This window comes from Tursiops truncatus, chromosome 19, assembly GCF_011762595.2.
Source record: "Tursiops truncatus isolate mTurTru1 chromosome 19, mTurTru1.mat.Y, whole genome shotgun sequence".
Taxonomy (NCBI): Eukaryota; Metazoa; Chordata; class Mammalia; order Artiodactyla; family Delphinidae; genus Tursiops; species Tursiops truncatus.
This window is the reverse complement of record NC_047052.1, coordinates 11,460,153-11,488,124: the sequence shown is the minus strand read 5'-3', so window position 1 is coordinate 11,488,124 and position 27,972 is coordinate 11,460,153. Positions and strand designations below refer to the sequence as shown.

Here is a 27,972-nt window from a genome sequence, read left to right as displayed (position 1 = left end):
ATATTTAAATGGTGCACTTACTGTGAAAGTAACTTTCTCAATCAATGTCCATAATATAGATGCACTTTCACAGTTCAGTATACAACTCAAAAAATTTTACAGCCCAATAGTAAATGTAAGTTTCCTATTTGAATGAAGTCTAAAATACACAAGTCAGGGCCCTGACCATACAAAGGATAATATTCGAAGAAAGCTCACAGTTCAGAATCATCTGACTGTTTTTGGATCCTCAACAATTTTTTTGTAGTAATTGGATTCAACAGCATTATAATTCTAATGAGTTAAATCAGGGATCTCAAAATTTTGGAATCCCAGTACTAGTCAACTACAAATAAGTATTAGCCCATATCTATCACCAACGACTTAGATGTTTCTTTCTAATGAATTGACCATTACATTTCCAAAGTTCTGAAATGGCCAATAGACCATAAAAAGAGACTTTTTTTTGCGGTACGCGGGCTTCTCACTGCTGTGGCCTCTCCCGTTGCGGAGCACAGGCTCCGGACGCGCAGGCTCAGCAGCCATGGCTCACGGGCCCAGCTGCCCTGCAGCATGTGGGATCCTCCCGGACCCGGGCACGAACCCGTGTCCCCTGCATCGGCAGGCGGACTCTCAACCACTGCGCCACTAGGGAAGCCCTTGTACTCTATTCATTAAAGTATAGGAGAGTTTGCTCTCACTTCTGGGATTAATATAGAATCACTTCTATTCTTCTATCAGTTCATTTGATTTAATGCCAGAGGCGATTGTCCTCCTGAATGTTTGGTTCTCTCTTACTTTGGATGTAGCTCTCCCTTCTGGGCCCTCTTCCTTAAGAACATGTTCTACTCTCTTCTGATCTCTTCTTGCTACTCCCTCAGTCTTACCCTTTATTTTCCTTGTCTGCCCTGTACCATGCTTTCTTCAGCTCTAAATCAGTTTGATAATGTAAGCCCAGTGAGTGTGCCATGTAGCTGATCCTAAGTAATTTATAGCGGTAAAAAATGCTGGTTTTGGAATCACAAAACCTAGGCTATAATACTAAATTGTGGGTGGTCTTGGGGAAAAGACATTTCCTCTCTTTTTTTCCTTTCCTGTAAAAGTATGGGGTTGAATTTGGGGATCTCTAAATTGTATGACAATGTACTCTTTTTGTTTATAATATTCTATAGGTACCATCTCTTTTCCTTTTGACTCACTCTAATAATGGAGATTTTCAAAGCATGTGAGTGAGTGACATTGATGGCTTTTCAAGAGGAAGGGGAGAATCTTAAGGCAGACTGTCCTTCTAAGTCCTCTCAAACTAGAAGACACAGAATGTGCCTGGCTTAGGAAATGTCTTCAGCTGTTATAAAATAGAGGAATTCAAGTTATAAATATGAACCTATTGAAATTGATACAGGAACTTAAATTTAGTCAGTTAAAATACATTCATAAAATTTAAAATTATCATTAATATATAGGTTACACTTCTTTGTGTATATCTAATATTTTTCATTCTGTTGAGGAGGAAAATTTCACATGTAGGTACAGTGAAAATAAACAGTGAGTATGCAGTTGGGTGATGTATTGGGTTGAGTTCTCCCAAAAGCACACCCTGGACCAACAATTGTGGTGCTAAAGGCTTATTAGGGGATGGTTCCCAGGAGAAGACAGAGAGGGAGTATAAGAAGCCGGATTAGCAAGGGGAAGAAAGCAACTTGAAGTGAAGTCCCACACACAGCCTGGTCTCCCAGGAAACTCTGGATGATAAAACTTTACCTAAGGCTTTGTCTTACCTCCCGTTAAAGGAACTGGCAAGGTGGCTAGCAAGGTGGCTGGCTGTGTGAATAATATAGAAAAGCTAGTGTTTGAACTCTAGTCTAAACCCTAGCTTTAGACATTATAATAAAATACAACAAACGAGGTGGCTTAAACAACAGGCATTTTTTTCTTACAGTTCTGGAGGCTGGAAAGCCCAAGATCAGGGTGTCAGCAGATTCTGTTCCTGGCGAGAGCCTGTCCTGGCTCGCAGCAGCCTCTTTCCTGCCGTGTGCTCACGTGGCCTTTCCTTGGTGTTTGCATGTGGGGAGGGAGAGAAAGATCTGTCTTCCTTTTCTTATAAGGTCACTAATCCATCAGGGGGGTCCCACTCTAAAGACCTAATCTAAACCTAACCACCTCTGCAAGGTCCCAAATACCATCACATTGCGGTGTATGGCTTCAGTGTATGAATTTGGGAGGTAGGGGTGGAGACGCGCTCAGCCCATAACAGTTAGCTGCCTTTCTATAAAGAAGTAAACCAGCTAGAAAGTGTTAACCGCTTGAAGATACCTGAGAGAAACCAAGATAGCCAGGCCTTCAGGGTCAAAGATCCTGGAGAAAAAGGAAATACCATATAGTGAGTCTGACATTTTCTACATGAAATAACAGAGCCTCAAAATACAGAAAGAAAAATGGACAGAAATAATAGGAGAAATAGACATTACAGATTGAAACACTAAGCATAGAGGTTTTGAATATTTCTGTCTCTGTAGCTTATTTAAGAAGTATGCCAAAGAAAAGATCAGTGGAAATACAGATTTTAACAGCAGTTAACAAATTTGACAAAATATTTACATATGTAATTTATATTTATATAATGAGTAGCATATATAAACCTCTGCCTCCAAATACTGCAGAACACACGTTCTTATCCAGAGTACCTAGAATATTTACTTACATTTATTTGGCGCCATAAAAATTGTTTCAACAAATCTCAAAGGATTTATATCATGCAGAGCAGGTGCCCTAGTACAGTTGAATTAAGCTAGAAATCAATAATTAAAAAATACTTAAAAACGCAGAAAGGTGTGGAATTTAATTAACACACTTCTCAAAAAGAAATCTCGGTGGAAATTAGGGAACGTTTAAACTCACTGATAACAAAATACTATAGGTCAGAATTGTGAGATGCAGCTTAGATCAAATTGATAACCTTAACTGCACATAATACAGAAGAAGGAAAGCTAAATATTAATAACCCATCCATTGCCTACTTACTCAGTTTCTCAAGAAATTAGAAAGGGCAACAGATTAAACCCAAAGTAAGGAAAAGGAAAGGAATAAAAGAACGGTACATCAATCAATGAAATAGAAAACATGCGATATAGACAGTCAGTAAGACAAAAACATAATAAGAGGATATTTTAACAGACGTCCTGCTAATAATTGTGAAAATTTAAATGAATTGAACAAATTATTTGAAAAATGCAGCCTGAAAAATTGTGCCCAAGAAATTAAATAAAATTTAAATATTCCTCTGTCAGGTAAAAGTAGTAAATCCGTAATTCACACGCTCCAACAGAAAACTCCAGGCTAAAATGGATTCATAGGTGAATTCTTCCAAACACTTTTAAGGGAGCTACGACTCGAATCTTACACATTCTCTTCCAGAGGACAGAAAAAAAGTCAAAATACTCCCCAGCTCTTTCTATGAGACCAGCATAACCTTGATACCAAACCCTGTCAAGGACAAACAAGGAAGGAAAGTTAAAAGCCACTCTCTCTCGTGAACAAAATATTGGCATACATGTGTGAAGGGGGTCGGGCTTGGCCTCCGCCTGAGATGCTCTCTCTCGGCTGGGGTGCGCATGTGTTCTGAAAGCATGGTGGGTTGCGTAACCAGAGAAACAGTGAAAGCAGGGCCTAGAGCTTTCTTGTCTGATCCATGCATAAGTATCTTGAGCATCTTACCTAGGAGAGGATGGAGCGGAAGTGTGACTATAGCTAACAGTAGAAGACCATCTTTTTTGTATTCACTCATATTAGAGACTATTATAATTACAGATGTGCTGTTGTGTGTTGGACACCTCTTAGGCAACACATCTTCTCAGCCCCACCTCTTTCTCCAACCAGGACCAAGTTCAACTTCCCACAGGTGTAACAGGGTCTCACATTGGGTGGTACCACTTACCTGTAGCTTCCTGCCCTGTGGCTCCTCTGATGCTGAGGGATGATCTGCTTCCAGGGAATCCACTGGGCACCATAAATTCTGATGGTGGGGTATGGGCACTATTGCCTACTGTGAGGCTACCTTGACCGACAGAAGATGAGAACTGATGTATAAAATCTTCCACCTTTGTCCTCAAGGGGGAAAGTTCTGAGCTGCATCTCATCAAAAGACTGCTTGGAAACGTTAAGCTTCTCATTTTATTCATACATTGCTTTCCTGATTTTGTTTAGTTATCTGTATCTCATTGAGCTTCCTTAAGATGATTATTTTGAATTGTTAGGCCAGAGACCTTCATTTCTTTGGGGTCAATTACTGGAAGTTTATTAGTGTCCTTTGGTGGTGTCATGTTTGCCTGATTTTTCGTGATCTAAGTAGCCTTGCGCTGTTGTCTGTGCATTTGAAGAAGCATCAGTGGGAAGGTCCCTGGGCAGGCAGGTTTAGTCCCAGACTGTGTCTGAGAGGAGCCAGAACTGATTCATAAGGGTGCTTCAGGGTCCATAGCTGGGACGAGGTCTGCAGGCCTGCTGCCTTCAGGGGCATGGAGGCACATGTCTCCTACCACGTCCCAGGGCAGGTGGGACTGCTTTCGGATTGTGGCCGGGAAGGGCTGGAGCCCAGTTACAGGGCCACTTCAGGGTGGGTGTGTCTCCCTCCACGTCCCTGAGTGGGCAGGACTGTTCCTGGTCTGCAGCTGAGAGGGTGTGGAGCTGGGTTCCAGGACCACTTCTATATCCATAGTCAGACTAAGGTTTGAGGGCCTACCTCTGGGGGCAGGGATGACGTGTATCCTGGCAAGACTGCTCCCTAACCGCAGCTGCGAGGGCCTGGGGCCAGGTGTTGGGGCTACTTTAAGATCTGCAGTCACACCAACATTGGCTGCTGCCCAGCCGCTGAACTGCAGCTGGGAGGGCTGGGGCTTAGTTACAGGACTTTCAGAATCTCCTTTTGGATTAAAATCAGTGGGCCTACCACCAGGGGGTGCCGTCAGGCGTGTCTCCGGGTGGGTCCCTGGGCGGGGCAAGACTTCTCTGGGCCTGCTGCTGGATCCCAAAGCTCCCACAAAGGGGCTTCTGTCCGTGGATGGCTGCCAGGTTATTGTTGCTGAGGGGGTGTATGAGTGGGAGACTTCCTATTCTGCCACCTTACTGACGTCACTTCATATATTACATGTCTGTCTGTCTGTCTGTCTCTCTAATAGTTCTGCGAATTAAAATCTGTTCCCATAAATTATCTCATCTGATTTTTAACTGTAATCCTTTTGAAGGCTGCCCTTCAGATGTAATTCCATGGGAAAAGATATACAAAAACTACATGATTTTAGAAGGACTTCTCTGTGTTTCTTCTCAAATAGGACTTTATATCAGAGATTTTCTCCCTCAGTGGGAACTGTTAGATCCTTAAAGGTCCAATAATGTAAGTAGAAAGCTGGCCTAAAATCACATTTCTGTGATTTGATGATTATTTGTTATTCTTCTCTTACCTTTTCCCTTGAGTCCTTTTTTAAAAAACTGACATATCATGAATATTAACAACAAAAGAAAAGGGACACATAAAATTGACTGTAAAATTGGCCATATAAAATACAACTGACTTAATAGACTATATAAAAATATCTGTATAAAAATGAAAAACAAGATCAGAGACTCCATGCCAAAATGACAATGTTTATGTGGGTTTTTCCAAAGCCTTGTCTTTGACCTTGGCATTGTGCATGCCCTCCCTGAATGAGCTGGTCCACTGCCAGGGCCTCAGGAGGAGGCCTGTGCAGACACCTCCCACATTTGTGCTAGAGGAGAAACATGTCTAACAATCTCCTATCTTGTATTTTCAACTGCCTGCTGGAATTTTCCAGCTGCCTGCTAGATGTCTTGTCTTCACAAAAAAGCTCAACAGAAGACTTAAGTTAAATATATCACATCTAAACCAGCTTCTGCTTGTAATTATTTGTCTTTTCTGATTCCTGGTGGTTATCTTAATCACCATGGCTTAACATTCTTAGAATCACCTTTTATTTCTCCCTTGATCCCTCCTCCTGAAGATGATAAATCCTGTGTATTTGTGGTTTGCAATCTGTCTCTCTTACACTCTCTTTTTTTTTGGAGCAGGGTTGGGGGGGGTTTCCATTGCTACTACCCTAATGCAGTTTTTGGATTTCTAACCAAGGTTATTTTAATAACCTTGCAATTTTGAAGTCATGCAACTTTGAGGCTTTCCTCAATAAAAATAAAATTTAAAGCACAGTTGTGACCTTGTTTTTTGCCTACTTAAGACTTTCAGTCCTACCTCCCTTGCATGTATAGGTGTTTCTGAACGTGCTTTCCGAAGTCCAGCTAATCTTATGCAGTGGTTGAGCAGATAATTTGGTAGTTTCAAGGAAAAAGGAATAAAAAATACTTAAAAACTTTTCACAGATTGAAGTGTAAGAATGTATGAATTGCCTGCAATTCACTAACAGAGTACAGGCATACCTTGTTTTATTGTGCTTTGCAGATAATCGTGGTTTTACAAACTTAAGGTTTGCGGCAGCCTTGTGTCGTCGAGCAAGTCTATTATTACCATTTTTTCCAATAGCGTTTGCTCACTTTGTGTCTCTGTGTCATATTTTGGTAATTCTCACAATACTTCTAACTTTTTCATTATTAACAAATTTATTATGGTGATTTGTGATCAGTGATCTTGATGTTAATACTATGACTCAGTGAAGGCTCAGATGATAGCATTTTTTAGTAATAAAGCATTTTTAAATTAAAGTATGTACATTTTTAAAAAGATGCGATGCTTAGTAGACTACAGTATAGTGTAAACATAACTTTTATATGCATTGGGAACCAGAAAATGTGTGTGTCTCATTTTATTGTGATATTTGCTTTATTGTGGTGGTTTTTATTCCCCGATATCTCTGAGGCATGTCTGTATAGTTTCTGTTAACTAACCTATCTTTGCTTAATTTGTGTGTTATTACTTATATTTCTTCTACAAATCTAATAAATATAGAACATCATAAATATGAGGAGTGACCATGATTTTAGTACAAAGATTAAATCATAGAAGTTGGGATATGTGCATATTTAAATGTGGTGATTTCATACAGGCATCTAAATAAGAAAACCACTGGGTAGACTTTGGACTTACTAGACAAAGACTTTAAATTGTCTCTCTTACATATGCTCAGAGAGCCAAAAGAAACCAGGAGCATCGTGTCTCAACAAGTAGAGACTATCAATAAAGAGTTACAGATTGTAAAACGGATCTAAACTAGTGTCTTCTAGTGTGAATGTTATGAATTTGATATGCATCAAAGTTGCACTCCTAAGAGCAAAACCCCATCTCATTATTAATATTATGCTTGGGGAGCAAAGTAGAATAAACTGTTTGCAAAATTCCTCTCTCAAAAGACACTATAACAACCTAGATTTTTCCAGTGGTTCTGGATGTGGAGGAGTAAATATGAGAAAATACTAGTCGACTCCTGCTTTCTTCAACGTGAGAACCACTTTGATTTGAGTTTTAATCTTGCTTCTGCCTACGTAAGCGCAAAGGACTCATCAGTCTTTGAATCTGGTTAGCCTCGGTGACCCATACTGCAGGAGACAGCACTTTTCCTTGTCTTCTGGATCATTTGGTGCACGTTGCAGATTGGAAGATGCAGTGGAACTGGACTGAGGTGGCCCTGGATGGATACAAGAAACCTTGTTCACAGAGGAGAGTGGGCAGATAGTCACAGATCTCAGTGTGACTGTCTTACCAAACCAAGGTTGCTGGGAAGTGAGGGGTTGGGGGGTTCTTTTTATTGTGTTGTGCAAAAAAGTGGGCAGTAGTTTCTGTTTTTTTGGGAGGGTTTTTTGCATGAAAGTAAACTGGTTAATGTTGGGAAAGGTGAGCACATAAATTCCTCTAATGAAGGATGAAATATGAGCATTTTTAATGACTATAATAATTGCGTCAGTGGCTATTTCTCTATGTGGGGTGATGGGGGGAGCAGAAATAGACATGACCTCCCCACTGGTCCTTCGTTTCCCCTCTCAGCGCAGGTAGGCACATGCCACTCATGGCTTAAGGGAAAGGATGGTCGCTGCCCAGCTTGGAAACAAAGTTAAGTGGGGACCTTTTAGATCTAAAATATAAACGATTTGAAAGGGGAAATGACCAGCCTAAAGGAATTCCTTTTCCCCATACCCCACTGAGGGAAGAGACGTGAGAAAGCAAGTGTGAGGGATCATTTTCCCTGAAGTCCTGTCCTCAAACTAAGTCCATAGTAGGAAACTTGACAGAACCCTTCATTCACACTCAGATGTCTGTATGCGAAAGGGTGCTTAGAGAGGAGATCGCCCACCCCAAGACAAGTCACTAAATCATCCTGCTGCTGCACTGCAGAGACGGTGGTGTGACAGTCCCCACGTCAGCCCCGGATGGCATGTGAGGGGAACCAGGAGCTGCTGTGGGCACCAAGAATGGATGCAGAAGTTAGGGCGTGAAGTGGTGGGTGTGGGCAAAGCGTCACACCAGGGATGGGAGGACGAGCATCAGAATGTTGTGACAAAGGCATGTCCCAACTAATCTGCAACCAGTCACCTAGGTGCAGAGTGGAAGCTGCTTGACCGCCCACAGAAAACACGGAGAAAGAGTGGTCCCGGTCTCCACGGTCCCCAGGGTCGGCAGGAAGGGAGGCAGATCCCTGCAAGCATTTCGAAGCTGAAGGTGACAGAGAGAAAATCCTGAATTGACTGAGAAATCCATGAACTGGACTGAGTTTCTCTGAAATGATTAGATTGATTTTCTACATCTACATTGATTTTCTACATCTACATTTGGACAGAATAGGAGCTCAAGAGAGAAAATTAGACTGAGTTAGGAAAAAATGCATTTTTCATACCTAAGGCTGTAACTGAGAAATTCATAACTCTACTGTGATTCCACCTGCTGTGCTCAAGTAGCTTATCTGAGATATGGTCAGTAACCTGCCGGCCTGGGAGAGCGGCTCTTCCCAACTCAGCATTGTCACATGGGGAGCCTGAAATCTGCCGTGCAGGGAGCATTTACACCACAGGAACTGACAAATGCTGTAAAGCAGGACTTTTCCCCACAGAGAACTAGTTTTTAAACACTTTCTGGCATACTACTTACCGGGACTTACCTCTCGTGAGGCAAGATGTAATGATGTCGGGGGGAAAGATACAAAAATTGCTTTTTAAAGTTGGACTCAGTTGCAGAAGACATGAACCAAAAGAGGTTGACATGTTCCCAGTGCTTGATTGTTTGTTGCTCAGAAAACTAAATCCGTGAATATGTTAATTTGTATATTCACGACATCTGTTTTTCTCAGTGGTGTATAAGTTAAGATTTTTTTTTTTCTTCAGTAAATATCAAGATTGATAGTTAAACCAACTCACTGTGGAAGCTTCCCATACAGACCAAACTATCCATCAGCCTGGGTATAGCTTGGTAAAAGATTGCAAATACCATCTTCTTGTAAAAGAATATGAAGAACCATGCCTATTATTAGTGACCTTAACATATTGTTTATTCTGTACATTTAGAATTGTGGATGGTTTCTGTTTGTCAAGTTATCTAAAACTGGTGATCCACATGTGTGCCAAACAGAAAACACACACTAGGTGGTCCTCAGGAGCTGAGAGTTTGACAGTTTTCTTAGCTTTGAATGAAAGACTTCCTACAATCTGGTTCCACTCTCCTTTCTTGCCGTAGTGACCACGGCCCTCTCCATGCCCCCTCACTCCCTTCAGTCCATTACTGCCATCCTGAAAAACGTGCCTTGCACCTGTCTGCCCTCAAGTCATTCCTCTGCTCCGAAGGCTCCAACCCTTCATTTTTTTTTTTTTGCGGTACGTGGGCCTCACACCGCTGTGGCCACTCCCGCCGCGGAGCACAGGCTCCGGACGCGCAGGCCCAGCGGCCACGGCTCACGGTCCCAGCCACCCCGCAGCACGTGGGATCCTCCCGGACCGGGGCACGAACCCGTGTCCCCCGCATCGGCAGGCAGACTCTTAACCACTGCGCCACCAGGGAAGCTCCAATCCTTCATTTTGACCTTTCAAAATCCCACCCTAGAACCTGAATGAAATGTTTCTGTTCCCCTTATCACTCAGCCAGCAGTTGCCCTATCCTAAACTTCTTTAGTGTATATTCAGTTCCTCATATAATGTGTATCACCTGCTGATGTGTCATCTTCTTTCATAAAAGATAAAGTTCATGAAGGTGGAAGCCATTATCGTAAGTGACAAAGAATAGGCTCTGAAGTAGGACCGTGTTTAGGGTTTTTCCTGATTTACTGCAGCTCTGTGACCTTTCACAAGTGACTTTACCTCCCCTTGCTTCAGTCTCTTCATGGCTAAAATGGGAAAAATAATAGTTTCTATCACTTAGGCTTATTGTGAGAATCAAATGAGTTAGAACAGTGACGTACTTAGTACCTTGTAGAATACATCAGCAATTTCTATTCATAGCTAGCAGATCCAGAGTCATTCCTAGCATTTTTTAAAAATTGAAGTGTAGTTGATTTACAATATTATGTTAGTTTCAGGTGGTACAGCAAAGTGATTGATATATATATATATATATATATATATATATATATTCTTGTACATTATAGGTTATTACAAGATACTGAATATAGTTCTCTGTGTTATACAGTAAATCCTTGTTGTTATTCTATTTTGTATATAATAGAGTGTATCTGTTTATCCCATGTTCTTAATTTATCCCTCCCCATCCCCCCTTTCCCCTTTGGTAACCATAAGTTTGTTTTCTATGTCTGGGAGTCTGTTTCTGTTTTGTCAATAAATTCATTTATATTAATTTTCAGATTCTACATATAAGTGGTATCATATCATATTTGTTTTTCTGTCTGACTTCACTTGCTATGACATTCTCTAGGTCCATCCATGTTGCTGCAAATGGCACTATTTCATTCTCTTTATGGCTGAGTGGTATTCCATTGTATATACGTACCACATCTTCTTTATCCATTCATCTGTCTATGGACACTTAAGTTGCTTCCATATCTCGGCTGTTGTAAATGGTGCTGCTGTGAACATTGGGGTGTATATATCTTTTCGAATCAAGAGTTTTCGTCTTTTCTGGGTATACCTAGCATTTCTTTTGATTATGTATGTGCTGATGGATATAATGATCACATTTTGGTTTAGGTTTTTAGGATGTAAATTGTGGGTATTAATGGTGGGGATTAGAATGATATTGATAATTCCTTGTGTACCATATTTTTCTCTGTTTGAAAAGTTTGTATGTGATCTAGTACTGAAAAGCATAACTAGTAAATATAATCAGGGAGGTAAATTCTATATTCTTTGTTATGAGGGATGACATTTAGGGACTTTAAAGAAAGTGGTATTTTATAACCTTCTAGTTTCTTGTGCTTAATAATTTTTATTAAGAATTAGAAATATCCTAAACTTCATAGCTTCTCCTTTATTCAACTTTTAACCTCTCATTTCTGTCTTCTTCTTATTTTTGAAAAGGTCTGAGAAGAGTTTGTTAAAAGTGTTTATTACATTGTTCAAAAATATAAAATCTGACCACTTTGTAATCTACACACAAACCAGTCATTTAAACTTTAAGATACTTAATTATGTTGACACTTTTTTAGATTAATATTGGCCAATATTCATTTAGTCATTGGAATTCAAGACACAATTTCAGATATTCCCAAAAAAATTGATGGGAATTAATCAGAACTATGTCTTAGAAAAGAAATGGCATAAAGAGAATTTAAGATCCTTGGAAATGTCGATTTCGCTCATTAAAAAAGTCTGTCATTTTACTTTGTTACTAGAAAGCAAAACTCTCATAGCCCTTTGACCTTCTGAAGTCATCTCAGAATCTGTTTAATCTATTTCAAGTGCTCTGAGTTTGGCCACATTAGAACAATAGCAGTTCAGCTAATGGCAAGCCTCATTTTCATGTCTGAGCAGCAGCACACAAACGTTTCTGCCAAGTGGGTTTCAAATATGACAGTGGTATTCTAATAGGAAACTTGATTCTTAGTTATTAATTTAACAAACATAAATAAACTATATTATCTCATGTTACAAAGTTCTTATAGTGAGACTGTGGGAGAGGTGGTATTTGAGATGCAGCTGAGAGGTGGAAGAAACAAAGTCCTGGCTGAGTGAGAGGCACAGGAATAAGTATAATTCAAATGAAATTGTGGAGAATGAGAACAGACTTCATAGAAAAATAGACTATTTTCTGGGGCTCCAGTGCCAGATTGAAGTTGAATTAAATGCTGTGTCAAAAAGGATGCTTTTTGCAACCAGGAGAAAAATGATTCAACCAGCTTTTACCAAAGCAACTCTGGGAATGATGGCAAAAACAGATTGGTTTTCTAAAAGGCACATATTGAAGATTTTTAGGAAGGGTAGGCCATCGGGCTCGGAACACAATTTCCTGATTTCCTCTCCACATCCTGTAAACGTATGCAAATCCCAGTGGCCTCGCTTCCTTCACTTTTATCATCCTAGAAGGCCTGCCCCTCTGTTCCACAATGAATCACTCACAGCATTGAGTCCTTCGTACTTCTTTAGGGTTCCCATTCCTTCAGTTTTACGTCTTTCAGATTTCCCTTCCGTTGATGACTCTTTACTCTCAGCACCACCATCCAGAAAGTTTTCCAAGCTGTCATCCTTAACTTTGTCCTCTCCATGCTCCTTGCCCTCCCGACGTCTAACATCGAAGGGGTTATCCACAGGACATCAAGGCCTGCCAGTTCTGCCTCACTAGGATCTCTCAAATGCTTTCATGCCTTTTCATGCTTTCATTTACTTGCTTCAAAGTTGTACCTCCCGGGCTTCCCTGGTGGCGCAGTGGTTGAGAGTCCGCCTGCCGCTGCAGGGGACACGGGTTCGTGCCCCGGTCCGGGAAGATCCTACGTGCTGCGGAGCGGCTGGGCCCGTGAGCCATGGCCGCTGAGCCTGCGCGTCTGGAGACTGTGCTCCGCAGCGGGAGAGGCCACAGCAGTGAGAGGCCCGCGTACCACAAAAAAAAAAAAAAAAAAAAAAAAAAAGTTGTACCTCCCATAACTAAAAATAAATACAGAAAATAAGTTTAACTGAGTGGTTGACGTACGGACTTAAACTAAGGAATAAGGAAATGCAAAAGGGACAATGAAAATCACTTTGGAGGCGACGTTGACCAGATCTGGCAACTTCTACATATGTAGAAATTTCTGTTATTGAAAGGGAATAATTAGAAATGATTTTCACATTTTAGTCTGGGTGACTTGAAGATGGGAATGATATGGCCATCTGGTTTTGACAGGAGGTAAGACATCCATTTTTGGCATGTCGAGTTTGAGATCTCTGTAGGGCATCCATGAATAGATATATAGGAAGCATTCAGGATTTGGAATACAGATTTCAAAGGAAAGTCAGAGCTAAAAATAAAGATCAGGCCTCGTCATCCAAAAACAAAAAAAATTAATCATTGCAGCCAGAGGCATCAGAAATGTAGTCCTCTGAGAATGTAAAGTAAAAGAGGAGAGGACAGTTGTGTTAGCTTTTCAACAAACGTAGAGAAAGGAAGTTCTATGAAAGATGCTGAAAAGGGCTGGCCAGAGGAGTGAGGAAAAAAACCCAGGAAGTCAGTGTCATCTGGAGCTAAAGAAGGAGGGACTTGCTCTAAGTGACAGAATTTTGGTCGTGAAACATTTCCTGATGGTTTTATTTGCAGCTCATTTATTGACCTAGATAGATATTCTAAAGATACAGTATGTCAAAATAGCAAAAGCAAAAAGCCGTTGTTCTTTTTTTGAAAGCATCATCCCTGAAGAATCATGTAAATCGTGAATTCAGTATTGAAACTCTGTCTGAAAATCATCTGGGAGGTCCCCTTAAATATAACATCCAGGCAACTATATTGTCCCTCCCGTGTTTTATGTAAAGGAGCCTAAAATCCTAGGATTGCGTATAATTTTGCAAAAAAACCTTTTTTTTTATGGCGATTAACACACCACAATACTCTTCTACTCAGTTATGATTTGTTAAGGGAAACATTGATACCTTTAAATAAAAATATAAAAATCTTGACATTTATGTTTGACAAGCTAAGCTGACTCTGGAAATATTACATTCATATTTCTTAAAATTATGAATTGCTAATTTAAAAAACTACTTTATGGAGGTATGATTGATATGTATACAGCTGTACCTATTTAATGTATACAACTTGATGAGTTTGGAGATAAGTATATGCCCATGACACCATCACCATAATCACAGCCCTAAACTTATTCATCACCTCCAGAAGTTTCCACCCTATCCCTCCCTCTCTCTCTCTATTTTTCTTAAAAATCTTTTTAAAAATTTGGTGGTAACTTAAAAAATTAAAATGCAAAATTCTAAACTCTGAAGATACATTCCAAACAGTACCAACAAATTAACCTTTATGTTAATTCTTCAGAAAAAGAATATAGTAAAAGCAAAAACAATTGCAAGAGAATGATCCATGTTGATAACTGACTTTTCCTTTTGCTTATCAAAAGTATTTGTTTTTTTTATAGTTGTCCTAGCTGTCACCGTGAACATGCATTGAGCTGCTTCTGCTAGGATGCTGTTTTCAGTTGCTGCATTCTCCTGTGTGGTGACAGAGTATGTGGGTAGGCACAGGGGTGTGGGTGAGAGTCACAGTATTGCCAGGAGCAATTTGAAACTGGCTAGGCAGAAGCATGACCTACTTTTTGGGGTCCATCTTTTCTGATCCAGAGAGTTTGCATTAACTCTCATTCCCAACTGGAAGCACTACTTTATGACTCAGTGGATCAGTATACACTGGGAACCATGAACCATGATAGGTGGCCTGACAATCGTGTGAAAGGCCTCATTGGTTCAAGTGGAAATGAGGTTCCTTTGTGAGACTTGCTTCTTATCAAAAAGGACAATTTAGAACTTTCCATTATACATTACAAATAGAAATAAGATAGCGATAAACAGAGCAAAATGATGTGTTTTTTCCTCTTCTCCTTGTGCTTCCCCACCTTTCACATCCTGACCGACTCGATCACACTTCCACAAAATATGATGGTTTTTCTCTTGGTGAAGCCAGGGCAATGTGTGCTATTGTTTCTAATACAGAATAATCGGTGGCATATAATTTTAGAAGGTGTTTATCTCTCAGTTTAGGTGATACAGTGACAAAACGATGGGTTTATAACCGTAGGCTAAAATCAGATTAATAAATAAAAGGGCTTGATTGGAACAAACCACGCAGCAGTGGTTTGGTCCATTTATGTCTATTTGGAGTCTTCACTATTTTGGCACAATAAACTCTCCCAGACTCTCATATGTCGAAACGTGATTTGTTTTACATGATGAGGTAAAGAAACCATTGAATACACATGTAATAATTGAGGATAATTTTAAAAATCTAAATGTATGTGTATCACTGGCAAAATTAATGGTCAGGTATCACCATTTTGAAATAAATCTTGTAAAAGCGTATTTTTCCCTGTATTCTTTTTATGAAGCCCTAACGCTTGTGTGCTCCACTCTTTGTACCTGGGCCCAGGGCCACGTGGAGCTGCTTCCCCCATGCTGGAGGAGTATTTCACCTGTTGGCTTCACACACTCAGTCCTACTTGGATCCCACTCCACATGCTATTGTAGAACGTTATTTCTGTTAAAGCCAGCAGACTGTGTGTGTGTGTGTGTGTTTCTCTCGTCTTTGTACCAAAAATCAGTGTGATGCCCAATGAATGTGGAGTGATTCTGCTCTGGAGCAGCGTAGACCCGACTGTATCAATGCTGTGCGTGTGGCAAAATGTTTTTTGAACCAATAGATACATTGATTCTGGTTGACCACCCATGTACACATGCAAATGACATCATTCTGGCCAATCTACATACAGTTTTAGAAAATCATAAGTTATATAAAACGCATAATCGGCAGCTTTGGGGATGTTAAGCACACGCACAAGACACTCATAAAGATACTCTAGTATCTCTCATCATTCAGATCTGAAATACTGGTTGATCTGATTTTCTCAAGCTAGTTGCAAAGCTGTGAGTCTGCAGGTTATGTTAGTAGTTGAGAAGTAACATGGAAACACCATATATTTTTCAGTATTGCCAAAACTTTATCAGCTGAGTGTATTGTTTTTAGTTGGGGAAGATCCTGTTTGCTCTTCAGTTCAGAGACTGTTTCCCATTTTTGCCCACTTACCAAGTCACTTCAAACCCCCTAGCCTCTGCTGGGTAAAGGAACCCCCTTTGGTTGTGTCAGTCTCTTCCAGGTAAATGCTCAGACCTTCTGATTTCCTAATCTTTCTTCCACTCCTTTCCAAAACGGCAGTCGGCATGAGAGGAACTCAGATGATGTCCTGGCACTTTGGGTGGGGGTCTCCCCTGACATATGTCGGTTGTTGTATTGATGTCCACCACAAGATCATTGATTGGATCCTTGTGTCCCAGGTCAGTGATACCTGCTAAGTGTGGTTTCGTTGGTCCTCACACTGGATGTTTGTTGATGTACACTGCCAAATGTAGTGGTCATTTGGTCCCTATGACTGTTCTCTTGACAAAGGCCATCACCTTTTCTGGCCAGGCCCCGTGACATTTCTTGTTCTATTCAGATTCCCCGAAGCTGGCTGTGACATTCTTTTGGTTAATAGGTAGAGCAGATGGGCAGTGGTCTTTGGACACTGTCACTGTCCTGAAGAACCCCTCTGGTTAGCTCTAGTCAGACCCTCATTCATTTCTAAGCATTGTTCTTTATCTTCTCAGACTCTGTGTAATGGTTTCTGGGGAACATGACTCATTAGGTAGAAAAATGAAAAACACATCCTGCTCATAAAAAAAAAACCCAATTATCTCTTGTCAAAGAAAATTGCACTGGATTGAGTTAAAAAGACAAGAAAGACTTTATTCAAGACTATAGCAGTGGGGGTCAAGACTTCTGCAGTAGGGGAGAGAGATTGAACTCTGCTCTTCTGAAATCAAGGTGGGAGAGTTTTTAAGCACTGAGCTGATGAGCTAATGGAAGAGTACTGGAGAACATCAGGGGGAAGTTGGTCAATGTGATTAGGTCATTTGTGTTTGATGATTGGTGCTTGTGGAGTTAGGCTCCTGCCCTCCAGCAGAGACTGGGAGATAGGGCTCTGTCTTTCTTGATTACATTTCAGAGGGATGACTCAGGTCCTTGAGAAAGACATTCTTGGATTGTAAAACTGTAAGGAGGCCTGATGAAGATTTACATTGCAAGGAGCAGAGAAATAATTTACAATTGCAACTTCCCTCAATTAAATGCTCTGAGAAAAGGGAGGTCAGGGGCCTATGGTCAGGGAAAAAAACCTGTCTGAAGTTTAGTCAAGCTGAGGGGAATGTTAAGGATGTCTCAGTCACCAGCATCACTAATAATTTTTCCCATTGCCTGTGAAATAAAATTTTCCACAATAAAATAATACTTAAAAAGGAATAAATTGTGGAATTAAAGTATGTGTATTCAAGACTAAATTCAACAAATATCTAAGCCTAGATTTAAACATATCTCATTCATTGGGATCGTGATGCTGTATTAATGTTTTAGCATTTTCACAAATTGGGAAAATATTAAATGATTTAATCAGTCAAATCCTGGAATTGGTTTGGTACTTTTTACCTTTTTTTCATATACTATGCCCTAGTATTGCTGGCTTTTCCAATCATTATGTGGAAATAATGTCTGTTGGGTACAAGAGTGACTTCAGTTTCTTAACCCAGAAGTGATATGAGGACATTTGACTCATGGCAGCTTATCATCTCTCTCCGGCTGGGGAAGATAAAAAAAAAAAGGTAGGGAAGCAAAAAATGGTTTTTCAGTCTCTGGGATATTGTCAGTGTGCTCCATCTGATGCATGAGGTCATTTACTGAAATGACCTGCCTCACTGTAGTAGATCTAAATCGAAACTTTTGGAAAAGTATTGTAATGGTCTTAGTGCAAAACACGGGCAAGCCCTGATTACCGTCTGAATTTCCAGACATCACGTGCTCAAAGTCATTTTTCCAAAGCTACTAATTTGAATGAAATAAAACTGGCTGTGGTGAAAAAAATTAAAGCACAGATTTCGGTGGTTTTGTAATTTTATTCTAGTCTTCTAGAGGAAATTTGGCTTTCCCAAAATTTGCACATCAAATATGCAAATCAAAATGCCTGAGCAGAGAAAGGATGTAAATATTTACTGATTAATCCACTGAATTATTGAACACTTCAGAAACGTTTGATCTGGCAGTACAAGAAGTAGGGCTGAAAGTCAGTCTACCCATCTGCTGGGAGGAAAAATTGATCAACAGCAAAACACTAAAACCTACGAGAATTTAGTAAGGTATTATTAATTTAGAACCTTGCTGTGGAAATGAAGTAAAAAGCATCTCTTTCATTGTGTCAAAAAATCCAAAAATAGAGCGATAAATACATCTAGGAAATGTAGTTTACAAGTGATTAAACTAGGGAACTTTGAGGCGGTTGGTAGACATTGTGTATATGTACGTGCATGCCTCTGTGTGTGTGTGTGTGTGTGTCTCAGCCAAGTGCCTAAGCTTTCTCTTCGAGAACCTCACTGAAAGTACCATTTTGCAAAGAGAAGTATCTTGTGCTTTTATTTAGTTTTATTTAGTTCCAGCTTTTGCCACTAGGTATAATATATTCATATTTGGTATATGAATTAATACAGTCTTATTATAACCATATGGAAACAGATTTATTTCATTCCTTTATGCAGTAAATATTTATGAAGCACCTACTGTGTGTCAGGCAGTGTGCTAGACACATAAGATCTACCTTTGAACAAAACAGGCCAAGACTCTAGGCCTCATTGAGCTTATATTCTGATAGGGCAAGATAAAGGATAAAGAAAGATACCGAACGAGAAATATATGTATAAATATGTCAATATCTGACAAAAAATGTAAAGTGGTTTGGATTAAGGTGAATGGGAGGAGGATTGCTGGGTGGAAGGGATTTTAATAGGGAAGGTCAGGAGAGGAATGCTTGTATGAGAGTGATCACATTTGAGCAAAGACTTGACGGTAGCAAAGATTTTAGCCCAGTCCATCTCAGAGAAGAGCACTCCAGGCAGAAAGGATAGCTTATCAAAGCGTGGGATGGGAGATGGAAGAATGGTGTTTGCTCAGAGAACCTTGAGGAGGCCGTCGTTGACGGAGGGTACTGATCTGGGAAGCCAGACCTGGGGCGGGAGCCGTGCAAGGGGGGCAGATCATATAAGGAATCTGGAGGCTGTATAGTAATGACTTTGTCTTTCACTGTGTGTGAAAGTGAAAGTTATTGTTGTGTTTTGAGCCCAGGAATAATATTTTAAACCTGTTGTATAGAGAACGGAGAGAGTCTCACTGAGCAAAGGGGGAAGCAGGGAGACTTGTTAGGTTGCTATGGCAAGAATCCAGGCTGGAATAGAAAGGAGCACCAGTGGAGTTGGAGAAATCCTCTGATTCTGCAGAGTTGAGTAGTGCCAGCCGTATTGCTGTCGGTTTGGTAGTATAGTGAGAGAGAAAGAAAGGAGTCAAGCACAGTATTTTTTTTTTTTTTTTGTCCTGAGAAACTTTAAGAATGGAATTGTCTATCATAAACTGGGTTGGGAAAGCATGTGAATAGAGTAGGATTTGGGGGAAGAAGAGGAGTTTGGTTTGGGAAGTGTTAAAGATATCAAGTAGAGGAGTCTAATATCAGGGAAGAGGTTGGGGGTGGAGATAGAAACTAGGGAATTACTGGCACAGAATATTTAAGTCCACGAGGTCAAGAGAGGTCTGCAAGGAGATGGGGACGGAGAAGAAGCGGGGCAAAGGACTGAGCCCTGGAGCGTCTCAGCCTTCAGAGGGAAGAGATAAAGGGAAGAACCAACAATGGCGATTGAGAAGGGGCAACTAATAAGCTAAGAAGAAAATTAAGAGAATGAGCTTTATGGAAGTTTAAGTGGACAAGGAATATCAAGGCACTGGGAGTAGTTGAAAGTATCAGATGTCACTGACGGGTGGAGTGGTAGGAAGACTGAAATCTGACCATTCAGTTTAGCAACATGCAGTTCTTTGGTAACCTTGACAAGAGCAGTTTTCATTGAGTGGCTGGACTGACAGTCTAGTTGGAACTGGCCTGAGATAGAAGGAAACGACAAACATCAGAAAGAGTATGTATGGACATCTTATTTGAATTAACGTATTACCTTAATATAAAAAGCAGGAAAAATAGAGTGGAGTCAAGAGAACTTTTTTTTTTTTTCTTTTAAAGGGGGAAAAGTAACAGCATGCATGTACATTAATGGGTATGATCCATTAAGGAGAAAAAACTAATGAAGGAGAGAATGGAGAACTGCTGATGCAGCGGCCTGAGTGGCTTCAGCACAAGGGGCAGGGACTGGCCAGTGGCTCACTTACCTGGAAAGCGCAGGGATGCCCTGCGGGCCCAGTTGGACTCAGGGATGCTGACTGTGCTATTAAAACCGGGTCTCACCTCATCTCTCAGTTCTGCTTGGGTCTTTGTTGCTTCACTCAGGTTTTCCACAACAATTTCTCCTGCAGGTCGATGCCTAATTCCCACACTTTCAGCGTTCACAGCAAAGAGGGTCTTTCTCTAATAGTCTCAACGAAATCCTGGAATTGCCCTGCTGGCTTGGCTCAGCTGACCTGCTTGTACCTGTAATAATAACTGTGACCAGGGGCAGCAACGCCAAGATTCGGGAGTGTACATGAGGCAAGACTAGCCAGGCACGGAGCATCGATAGAGTCATGTTTCCTTCCAGCAAAAAGAACTACACTGGTAAAAATACAAAGCTTGATAAGGTTCTAAGTGGCGGTCCTGGGACACTGCGAACCATTTAAGGGAGACAAATACTGGCACAATGTTTTTTCTCTTCCTTTTACATTATTGTAATTCAATGTCAAGATCAAAATGATCCAGGCAAACTTATAATGTGGGGAAATCGAGATGAAATCACATGTGAAAAAATGTAATTGTCTTAGAGGGAAACTTCCCTAGGACAATTTTAATTAAGCCAGTTATTTTCTAGAAATGTAGATGCCATAATGATGGCTAGGACTGTCATTGAACTGTGTTCACTTGTGTTTGTGTCCTTGAACACCTGTGTCCTTCTATGCTTTACATCTTGAGAAATATGGCTTGCCCTTTCGTGTGCTCCAACCTTTGCAAAGTTGACAAAGTCTGTGACACATCACCTTCACTGATGACCATCTGCAGTGGCAGTCATGTCATTTTTTTTTTTTTTTTTTTTTTTTGGCGGTACGTGGGCCTCTCACTGTTGTGGCCTCTCCCGTTGCGGAGCACAGGCTCCGGACGCGCAGGCTCAGCGGCCATGGCTCACAGGCCCAGCCGCTCCGTGGCATGTGGGATCTTCCCGGACCGGGGCACGAACCCGTGTCCCCTGCATCAGCAGGCGGACTCTCAACCACTGCACCACCAGGGAAGCCCCATTTTTAATATTAGTAGGGGAGAGAAGTGATTCTTTTCCATATTTTAAAGCTCCAACCAAGAGTATTTTTTTCTTCAATTTTTCTTTCACTTCCATGAAATTGTAAGATGTGCCTCCATGTCCAGAGCTAAATATCGGTGCCACTTACTAGAAAGGACATAAGGGTATTGGTGCCACTTACTAGAAAGGACATAAGGGTATTGGTGCCACTTACTAGAAAGGACATAAGGGTATTGGTGCCACTTACTAGAAAGGACATAAGGGTATTGGTGCCACTTACTAGAAAGGACATAAGGGTATTGGTGCCACTTACTAGAAAGGACATAAGGGTATCGGTACCACCTACTAGAAAGGACATAAGGGTATCGGTGCCACTTACTAGAAAGGACATAAGGGTATCGGTGCCACTTACTAGAAAGGACATAAGGGTATTGGTGCCACCTACTAGAAAGGACATAAGGGTATCGGTGCCACCTACTAGAAAGGACATAAGGGTATTGGTGCCACCTACTAGAAAGGACATAAGGGTATTGGTGCCACCTACTAGAAAGGACATAAGGGTATTGGTGCCACCTACTAGAAAGGACATAAGGGTATCGGTGCCACCTACTAGAAAGGACATAAGGGTTTTAAACGTATCAGCCAGTTACCTAGTTATACTTAAATAACACAATCTATTATTTGAATTTATTCTTGGGATAAAATATACCACTCTGGGGCAATGGTAGTTGTATAATTATTTCAAGGTTAAAGAATGAAAAAGGAGGAGATTTCTTAAATGAGATCCTAACATTAAAATCATTAAAAAATAATTTCTCATCTATACTAAAATTTTGGGAAATTTTACTTAGCTTCTGTGAATCTCTTTTTTAAAAGTTTCATTTGAAAAGAAGACATGTTAAAATATATTTCATCTCACTAGATAATTTTAATAATTAAGTTTAATATGGTACATAAAATTTCTAGTAGAGTACTTAGCATACAGTAGGCACCAGATAAATTTTAGTTTGCTTTTTTTTCCTGACAGTTCATAGCAACATGTGTTACAGAAGCCAGTTCCTGAGGAACCTGATGTTTAAAAGTAGTAGGCAACAGATACAAGAGATGCTGTGTTTTGTGGTCATTCAGTAACTAAATTTTTCCAGAGCTCAACTTTACTGTGATGGTAACTCTTTGGAGTCCATAGCAATAATAATTGTTTTATAATTCAAAACGTAACAACCACCATATACTCACGTGCTTGCTGTCTGTGAGAGAATCAGTAGGCACTTATTATGCTTTTTAAATTTAAATCTCATAGCAGTACTACAATGCTTAGTGTAAAAGTCTCATCAATAGGTAGAGGGCTTTTAAGTGTGAGTTTTCAGGCTGTGATATGAAGATGCAAGAAATGTTTGTTTGAATAAATTTATGACATTTTATTATGCCAAGTCTCAGTAATGAGGGCAAGGCAGGAGAAAAAGAAGGGTGGAATAGGGGAAGGAGGGCTGCGATATGGGGAAAAAATGAAATGGAGGGATAAGACTGTCTTGTGGATGAAGTGTCAGTAACCATGGAATAGATGGGGTTATGGGAAGATGGTCATTCGTCTCACGTTGTCCTACCATGATGTTGACTCTATCGGCATATTAAAAGCATCATTAAGGACAAATAATACTTGACCACCAGCTGAAAATTTTAGTTAGTAAATTTTAAAAGTTCACTATATTTCATTTTGTAGTACTTCAGGGTTAACAACTTGCTGGAGTTAGCCATCATTTTCTCCATTCAAAAAGTAAACATATGATGTTTAAAAATGTTTGAAACATATGATGTTTCAAAAAGTAAACGATATGATGTCTCCAGAAGGCTAGGTGGTTTGGCGGTGACCCTACGCCTGGGGTAGCTTAACCTCAACTGCAGCCACGTTTTCATTTCATGTCACTATTGTCCCTACATGTCATCATAGGCTGGCACTACCAAAGTGTGCTGAGTTCTATATCCATGTCTATTTATCTATATCTGTATATTTGCATTTTCCATATCACTATTCAACATTTGTTTTAAAATTAGAACAATCATAACACTCCATCACACACTTATACCACGTGTGTCTATACAGCTACACAGTTTGAAACCCTGTAGGAATCTCTGGATTCCCTATGGCTGACTTATCTTGCTGAAATTACTTGGTAAAGCCTAGGAGCATCTGAATTTCCATTACTTTACTGATGTACCTCGTTAATGGTATCACTTGATTTAGCATATCAGTGGTACCTTTTCGCCACAGGTGAGAAATCGAAATGTTCAAGGCCATTTAATTGCAGATGTTTCAAGTTGGTTACAGTGCAGCTGTAATGGTGAGTGATGCCGGAAGAGGGAGCGGTCAGTGAGAGGTTCCTCTTGCTCCTGATGAGAACTGATGATCCAATCTTAACTCACTAGACTTACGCTGATTCTATTTTTTTTTCCACTGTGCTTCCCTCATGTGTTCATGTTTTAAATACTGATCTATAAAGGAATGTCAAAGTGCCACAGAAACATTATGCAATTCTGTATTCTGTGTTCTCATTACTGACTTTAGACCATTAAAATTAACTAGAAAGAGCAAGAAACAAAATAACTCAGTATTTTCTCAAAGGTATAAGGTGATGTAGATAAAATTCCAAACATAGAAATTCCAGGTAAAGATGACGGCTGGCTGGGGGCACTTCATTCATTCTTTTCCAACTTTTCTATGCAAAAAATGATAAAAATGCAGAGGGATAGGCAGTTGTAACACATATGCAGCTATGCTGCTGATGGACCAAGGATGCTTGGTGAACATCAGACCCTGGAAGACTTTCAACTTGCAAACTTTTGTTAGGCCCTGAGGCAGAATTGTAAAATTAGATAGGACAGTAGAGGGAAGTTTTTACCCACTCACCACTCCCATCATGTACCCATACTTCAAAGACATGGTCTATTGTTAACTCTAGAGAGGAAGGTTGACCCTACTGTCAGGTAGCCAAATCCTGAGATTCCCCAACCCCTATTGCTACTGTCTTTTCTACATCCATTGGGAACCGCTGATTCCCATTTATATATCATAACAATATGGGGGACACTGCTGTGTCCTAGTTAAGAGCACTGTGCCTCTTGTTGCTCTGCAGACAGGCTGCATGAGCAGTACCCTTTGTGGACAGCAAAGCCATGCTAGGTCAATGACCCCAAGACACCGAAAATGCAGCCAGGGCCCATGTCTACCCAACAAGCCCTCTTACTTAAAATACAAGAATTTTTCACTCTAACCTAAACATGGTAGATGGTATTGGTGACCAAGAGAACTCCACTCATCCAGGTCACTAGCGAAAACCACGTGTTCTTCAGGGACAACTACAGAGAAAATGAAAAGTAAAAACACACCAATAAAAATTGCACAATGTATCAATATTTTGGATCAATAAGGAGAGCATTGTACTTTTGATGTACAAAGTGGAAGATACTTTGAACAATGATTCCCTCCAAGAAAGAAGGAAATTTGAAAAAAAATTATATAGTTCTAAAGACAATGTAGTAAGTAATCTCGGGACTCATACCCGAATACAATCAGGAGTTAGTGTGATGCTGTCAAGGGAGGAGACTGTTAGAATATAATACTTAAAAAAAATGCTGTCTTAACTCAGTTTGAGGCCCTGACTAGAAGCTGGTCTTGAGCAGCTGATTATGTCCAAACCCAACCCCTTCTTTTATTGCACTCACACCCTCTGTGGCCACTATGCATCAACCCTGATCATCCTGGAGCCAGGGCCAGACACCCGGACACAGCCCCTCTTCCCTGGAGCTCACAAAACTTAGCTTATCCCACCTCACTTGCCATACGTGAACTGCCCTCTACGGCTTCAACTTGCCACCCTTTCTGTGGTGGCATTTCCCTCTATGGCCCTTCCTTGCAGTCTTCTCTTCTTTGAAGCTGTAAGTAACACAGAGTTCTGCTTTTTATCTCTCAGAGTGTCACTGTATTGTATCTGCCATCAGAAGGGTTTTTAAATCTTATTAAAGCAGTTGTTAATACAGATGTGTCCCTTTAGGTCTCACAAAGATATGTGCCTTACCGTAATAGCAAAATTGGGCATCTCTTTCTATTAGTGCCTGACTCAACATTTATAAAACAGGGCATGGATGTCAAGAATAATGCTTGAATAAAAACTGTATATAAATTTATGGTAATCTCTATCTGAACTGTCAGAAGTTATTATCAGAGCCTCAAGGTGGATGGCAAAAGAATGGGGAAAAGAAAACATGTACTAATATTCTTACATGGTACGTTATGTAACAGATACTGCATTTTAATATATATTGAATAGTAGACAATTATGGATTCAAGAATGGGATAAACCCTATTTCATGTTTTTTACAGTGACTACATAATACTTACACAGTCAGCAATGTCAGTATTACTTAAATAAATTCCTCAAATAAAGCACTGTTATAGTAAACTGGAAGAATGAAACGTCTTAACAAGACATACAGTAGGTAATCATGTCTGTAATTTTCTGGTGTGCATTTGGATAAAACAAAACACAATAAATTCTGTTCTATCCATATTTCCTTGAATATACAACAGACTTCTGTTTTCACTTCTGAGTGCTCAAACACAATTTACCATGGCTCTCCTATCCACTGTCCTCTCACCCACCACCCCCCTTCCCAGATAGGATACAACTAGTGACGTGTTGGTAAACTGGCTGGGGTGGGAGTGGGTACTGATTTGCAGAGTTGGCCAATTTTCGTGGTTTAAATACTCCCACCATGGCCAATTGCAAAGATGGCTATCTTTAACAATCATCTTGCAAAATTGCTGAAAATGTAATGGTCTCTCACACGCTGTTGCAAGCCAGTTATCACTGGATAGAGCTCTCCATTATTTACTGTGTTATTATTCCCTGCACCTGCCTCACCATTAACACTTTTCATGTTGTGTTTCAAATATGCTTTTCAATGTCTTTTCCTCCCATAAGACCGTAAACACGGTGAAGGCAGGAACTGTCCCTTGGCCGTCTTTGTATTCCCGGGCTTAATGCTGTACTTCTTGCTCTAAGGAGTCTAAACATGATCAGACATCAAAGGTAGTCTTCTAGTTCCACCATAGTGTGAAGGTAAATCAAGTTCTGGGCAAAGCGGTGTTAAGGCCAAATCATTACACAGTCATGCATGTGGGCAGTAAACATGCCAGTTCCAAGTGTTGACGTGGATGTCTGCCTGTCAAATTAAGTGGTTTAAACATTCAGTGAGTTTAACGTCATTCAGTTAACTCTCCCAGTGTCAGATGGTTGAAACGCCTAGAAATGAACATAATTAACATCGGCTCCATCCATTTACATTACATTCTTGTTTCTCTATATTTTTCAAGCATTATGGAAAGTTTCGTATTTTGGAAATTTGACTTTTTTTTTTTTTTTTTTTTGCGGTTCGCGGGCCTCTCGCTGTTGTGGCCTCTCCAGTTGCGGAGCACAGGCTCCGGACGCGCAGGCTCAGTGGCCGTGGCTCACGGGCCCAGCTGCTCCGCGGCATGTGGGATCTTCCCGGACCGGGGCACGAACCCGTGTCCCCTGCATCGGCGGGTGGACTCTCAACCACTGTGCCACAAGGGAAGCCCCTTGACTTTCTTAAGTTCCATAGAGGAACAGTCTTACTGGGATTGATAGTTCACTAACAGATTTTTAACGAATTCTTTGCTCATTTCTCCTTTTTCTCTTTTCACAAAAGGAGCTGGTGGCTGGTCTCCACTTGTGTCAAACAAATACCAGTGGTTGCAGATTGACCTTGGAGAGAGAATGGAGATCACCGCTGTGGCCACCCAAGGGGGATATGGGAGCTCCAACTGGGTGACCAGCTACCTCCTAATGTTCAGTGACAGTGGCAGGAACTGGAAACAGTATCGACAAGAGGACAGTATCTGGGTATGTTTCTTCAACAGAATTCATAGCCTCTCAGAGAGAGTAGAGTCATCCCTACATGCTGTTTACGAATCTCTTAAACTAAGTTTAGAAACAGAATCTTCAGAATTACTTAGAAAACATTTTTCAAGAGAAAATGTATTACTATTCATTTTCTAATACATTTTATGGTTTAATTTATGAAAATACTAAAGGTAAACTTATTTCGCAGAGTCCTCAGAAATTGAAAAAAAAATCTCATTAGTGCACTAAATAGTGTGGAAGTTAAAGAAAGAAACTAAACCTATATAAAAACATTTTAAGTTTTGTTCAATAACATAGTAGTTTTGCATTGTCTTTAAGTTTGTTGAAAAGAATTTATTGCTTTTATTTCTTCTGATGACTGAGATTTATGAATTAATCTCTCTAGTATATGGAGGTTTTTGTGTATAATATTTGGAATATTTATATATGTATTTTATATATACACACACATATATGATTTATATATAAACCATTCTCTAGTCTTTCAAGTGTGTAAGATGCTGTGTTTTGTGGACAGGGCACAGCTCCTGTAAGGGAGACTGACAAGGAGGCCGTTTGTAATAAAGTGGGTGGTATTTGTAGTTGACTGATGGTATATAAACACCCAATGGAAGAGGGAAGCTAAAGGAAGTTT

General features: G+C 40.3%; 1 protein-coding gene and 1 non-coding gene across 8 annotated transcripts in view; one reads left to right on the top strand and one right to left on the bottom strand.

Moving 5' to 3' along the window:
• Positions 1 to 27,972, top strand: part of CNTNAP4 (contactin associated protein family member 4) — a 262,949-nt gene that overhangs the window by 50,557 nt on the left and 184,420 nt on the right. For 6 of the 7 annotated variants that reach the window (XM_019941626.3, XM_019941632.3, XM_019941641.3 and 3 more), the window contains exon 3: positions 27,124 to 27,317. In XM_019941626.3, the coding sequence (XP_019797185.1) occupies positions 27,124 to 27,317 (194 nt within the window). The remainder of the gene's footprint in view (positions 1 to 27,123; positions 27,318 to 27,972) is intronic. The other variant, XM_019941613.3, reaches the window with a different exon arrangement.
• Positions 366 to 496, bottom strand: LOC117309289 (small nucleolar RNA SNORA2/SNORA34 family). The gene has a single exon (XR_004523578.1). It is a non-coding gene; the product is annotated as a small nucleolar RNA SNORA2/SNORA34 family (small nucleolar RNA).